We start from the raw sequence: 4,902 nt of genomic DNA on the forward strand, positions 1-4,902 counted from the left end.
CGGGGTGGGGGGGGGGGGGGGGAGTCAAAGGAAACATCTCTTAGCAACCACAGGACAGTAATTACTGTAGCAGCAGCTGGGAGCAAACCAGATTTCCGCTGTGCGTTAAAGCACTGGCGTGGGCTACTTTACACACGGCACTGACTAACCAGAGCCAGTAGCCTCCTCCACACGCAGAGCTGAGAGAGAGAGAGGGTGGGAGAAGGAGAAGAGAGGAGGACTAACCCTGCCTTGATGAGGTCGGGGTGGGTGTGTGTGTGTCTGTGTGTGTTTGGGAAAAGAGGGACTGCTAGCCAGTGTGTACAAGGCTTGAATATGTTTCGATTGAACTTATACGTGTGAAGATACCTCGGCGTGTGTGTGTTTTTTCTGAGTCGGTTTTGAAAAAAGCCATAACCTTGGAGACATTTAGCGGTTTATATGAATCCTTTTCAAGCATTGAGAGAAAATGTTGTTTGTTTTTTTTTGTTTTGGATGCAAGCAGAATTAGGGCTGATTGCATATTTTCATGTAATTTGCATATGTGATGTTTGGTTATACAGATGGCTGTGCTGAAATAATGAAATAGCATCACACAGCTCTTGATGTAATAGTCGACTATCCTCCCCCATCTCTCATCACCTCTGCACGCATGAATCATGAATAGCCATCACTTTTGTGATTTTGTTGCAATGAGGACTGAAGTATTAGACTATTTCTATTGGACCTATAACTATTTATTTTATTCCTGTCAATGTGTAGAAATATTTTTATTTTAAAATGTGTATGATGCAGACTGTGGCATTTAAAAGGATGTTATTTATAGACATCTCATTATGGCTGAGCTTCCTTCTTGTAATTATGAGATTGTTCGGCGTGAGGTGGAAGAAATGCTCACACGGTTTCCGTGGTCTCTTTCTGTTTTTTCATTGCATGTTTCAAGCGTCTCTCTGGTTCTTATTTTTGTTTTTTTTTTTAGGCCCGTGTTTGTAGATTATGCATCAGCTAAAATGTTTATGGGAACACATGCAAGGCTGATGGGAACTCTGAGTTCTTAACAGAAGGGCCTTGAGTCATCACCACACAGCACACAGTCATTTGGCCAAATGTGCGCACAGGATGCCCCCTGGTGGTTACAAGTGGAACACACACAACCTACACACCCTGAGTCAAAACAGTTGTGGTCATGAAAACTGAATTGATCCAACGTTAGTGTTTTTAGTGTGAGAATGATAGCTAGATATTATGGGCATGCTACGTAATACAATGTACACAAAATCCTAGTATACATACTGACAAATAAAGTATATTTGGATAATTATAATGAATTATGTCAACACACAGGTGTTTTGTGTTTCTTTGGCGTGCGTCCGTCTGAGGGGAAACACAAGATGTATTTGAGTTTTCAAAATACTTACCTTACTTACTTTTAATTTTCTCTGTATTCCTCAAGGTGTGTGATGAGCTTCCCTCTATCTGTACGCCAATGAAAGAGCCCTTCTCCCCGCTGAACAACGTCGTGTCCACCGAGCCATTCAGGGGCTGCTACGTCCGCGCCCAACCCTTCGACGAGTTCCCCTCCAGCAACCGCCGCTACCTGCCTCCACAGGTCTGCCACTTCTCCACACAACCATTCACATCTTTAAAATTTGAAGTAGATGACACTATATTGCATTGTGGCGTCTTGCGTGCGTTTCTTATATTTAATTACTGCTACAAAGTATTCTTGTTGAGTAGTCAAACTAATTCTCAATTTCTGCTCTTCTGAAGGTCTCCTTTAAGTCAACTCGTCATGTCAGTTTTCACATGGACGAGGAGGAGATTGTTCGCATCAACCCACGCAAAGACGTGCTCATCCGCGGCTATGAGGACTACCGCCACCCTGTCATGTGGAAACAGGAGGCCGACCGCGATGACCTGGACTTCCCCACTGCCTTTCACAAACTGGACAGTAAGAAGTGCGAGTACCTTTTCCCTGATGGCCCCGGTGGGGACTCCCTCTCTGGCCCCGGTATGGGCATTGGAACAGGTATGGGGCTGGGCAAGGACACAGCAATCAAGACTCAGCCCTCGCCCTTGCTCAAGTCGAAGAAGGGCCGACGGCGGCGAGAGGATGGCGAGCGCTCTCGCTGCATCTACTGTCGGGAGATGTTCAACCACGAAGACAACTGGCGGGGGCAGTGCCAAGACGCCCCCGACCCGATCAAGCAGTGCATCTATAAAGTCAGCTGCATGCTGTGCGCTGAGAGCATGCTGTACCACTGCATGTCCGACTCTGAGGGTGACTTCTCAGACCCCTGCTCATGTGACACATCTGACGAGCAGTTCTGCCTGCGTTGGCTGGCCCTGGTGGCGCTCTCCTTCATAGCGCCCTGCATGTGCTGCTACCTGCCTCTGCGCGCCTGCCACCACTGTGGCGAGGCCTGCCGCTGCTGTGGGGGCAAGCATAAAGCTGCAGGGTGACCCGACAGACTCTGGGACACCCTCAAAGCTAGCTAACACAGGAAGTGGATAAAAGCGGAAAATTAAAAGCCGGCATCCTTTTTTCATTCCCTCTCAGACGGGGTGATATGTTGTTGATCCCCAGCTCTGAGGGCTTTTGGAGATTTCAGTTTGTGTTTGTCGCCGACAAGCAGCAGTGGAGGACAAACCATGTGCTTTGTGGGGGCTCTGAGCATCAAGCTAAGTTCAGGAGCTTAATCTGAGGAGAAGAGGAGGAGGATGGATCAAGATTAATAGACTTGGAGATGTTACTAAAAACACCTGTAAACACACACATACACACACACCTACACGCCTCTCTCTCACATTCACACTCATGCATTGACAAAGCCAGGCCACAACTGTCGGAACTCTGCTACAAGTAATGTGTAACTTTATGAAGGAAAATTGTCTTTTGTACAGAGAGCGACGACTTAATGAAAAAAAAAGAAAACAAAACTACTCTGCGGTCCGAAAAAATACTTGTTGTTTGAGTATGCTAAAAGGGATACTTTATTGCTTTTTTTGTGAATTTGCAGTTGGGTAACAGTGGCCTTTCCTTCATGGCTTAAGCATTTGCTGACAATGTAATTACTAGACAGAGAAAAGTGCACTAGAAATGCCCCCCCCCCCCCCCTTCCCCGAGTAAAGGTAATCCTCTCAAATTCTTGTGGTACATTAACTACCATATTTAGTGTAATTTTAATATTTGAGAGATGTTGCTGTGATGGATGTATGGCCAATTCCTTGTTTTCCTTTCCATCGAATGTTGAAGAAAAAAATCAAAAAGTAATGGCTTTTTTTTTTTTTTAAGGTACAGCTTGGTATAGCTTTTGACATTCATTTAGAAGTTAAAATGATTTAAAATGATTACCTTGCTTTCCCGGGGTGATTTAGACCATTTGATTGCATTCCAAAATAAAGGGATCGATTCCATGATTAGAAGGGAAAAAATGGTAATGACTTTACCATGCAGTTCCCCAAATAGCCCCCCCACCCCCTCATGAAAATAGCATTAGAACCTCTTGAACCATTTAAATTGAAACCAATACATGACAATTTGATTTACTCCAGTGAATTTCAGTTGTAGTCCAGTTATTTACTGCTGTAGTGAAATTGTTGGGTGTTTTTGTTTTTTCACTGTTATCTTTTCCTGCTCATTTTATAATTATTTTTGAAACAAAGGCTGAAATGTTGCTCAACCAGCAAGTTTTGTTTTGGTGAGTAAAGGGGTTACAGTGCTCCTTGGCTAAATGATGAGGCACTTAAATTAGGTTGTTTTACTGAGAATCCCTCAGATTGTGAAATTAGTCTGTACATACATTTGACTAATTTAACATCCATTTTGGCACAGGGGAAACCCCTCCAGAAAGCACTGCTCTCCAAGCTTTGGTTGCAGCACCCTCTCCAAATGTCCATGTTTGTCCCATGAATGAGTTATTTTATTTTACTTTTATTTTCCCCTCTTATCCTGTCTTAATATAGTATTTTGTTGTTCCTCAAAAGCCCACTCCTTCTGTGTTTCTTCATTTAACAGGCCCTGAATGAATGAATGCATTGTTTCAGGAATGCTGAGTATCTTAGCTATTACAAAACATACAGGTGTGTGTGTGTGTGTGTGTGTGTGTGTGTATATGTGTATATATATATATATATATATATATATATATATATGTGTGTGTGTGTTTATGTGTTGACGTCATGTAACGTCACCATTGAATATGTAATTAAGGCTTTGACTTATGACAGTACAAACAAGCGTCCTGTTTTCCAAAGTATCTTTGATATTTTGGGAAATTTGCTTTCTTTCCCAAAGTTGGATAAGAAGATCAATACCAGTGTGTTCAATGTTAAGATGGAGCTTGAAGCCACTTAGCTTAGCATAGCATAAAAACTGGAAAAGAGGGGGAAACGGCTAGCCTTGCTCCGTCTGTTTGTGACCAAATTTGCCTACCAACACCTCAAAAGTTCTCTAAATAACATATATGTCATTTGTTCATATAACATTTGTTTTGTTCAGATTAAACAAACAAGATATGAAGTATTAATTAGTGAGCTTTAACTGTGCTGGTAGGTGAGTTTGGCAATCTTTGGACAGAGTCAAACTAGCTGTTTCTTCTTGTTTTTAGCCCCATTGATAAGCTAAGCTAACCAGCTGCTGCAGCTTCAAATGTAACAAATAGATTGTAGAGTGGTATCAATCTTATCATCTAACCCTCAGCTAAAAAGCAAATAAGTGTAATTCCCAAAATGTCAAACTACTCCTTTAACATACTTTGGGAAACAGGGACTAGGCAGACTGTACGCTAGAGTCTAGCTGTGTTTGAACCCCATTTTCCCACCTAAGACAATTTTTAAATTGAGCGTGTCTTACTCACAAAACCATAGTTAACTCAAACTAGTCTAAACAACAACACTTAGATTAGAGTAAACTCCCAACAG

At 42.5% G+C, this 4,902-nt stretch overlaps 1 protein-coding gene across 1 annotated transcript in view; it reads left to right on the forward strand.

The window, feature by feature from the left end:
• The window catches only part of spred1 (sprouty related EVH1 domain containing 1), a 30,450-nt gene extending 25,569 nt beyond the window's left edge, over nucleotides 1–4,881 (forward strand). Inside the window, exons 5-6 of the mRNA XM_046062898.1 lie at nucleotides 1,433–1,588; nucleotides 1,750–4,881. Of these exons, the coding sequence (XP_045918854.1) occupies nucleotides 1,433–1,588; nucleotides 1,750–2,442 (849 nt within the window). The 3' untranslated portion in view covers nucleotides 2,443–4,881. The remainder of the gene's footprint in view (nucleotides 1–1,432; nucleotides 1,589–1,749) is intronic.
• The last annotated feature ends 21 nt before the right edge of the window (nucleotides 4,882–4,902 follow it).

Source organism: Micropterus dolomieu, linkage group LG11 (assembly GCF_021292245.1).
Source record: "Micropterus dolomieu isolate WLL.071019.BEF.003 ecotype Adirondacks linkage group LG11, ASM2129224v1, whole genome shotgun sequence".
NCBI lineage: Eukaryota > Metazoa > Chordata > Actinopteri > Centrarchiformes > Centrarchidae > Micropterus > Micropterus dolomieu.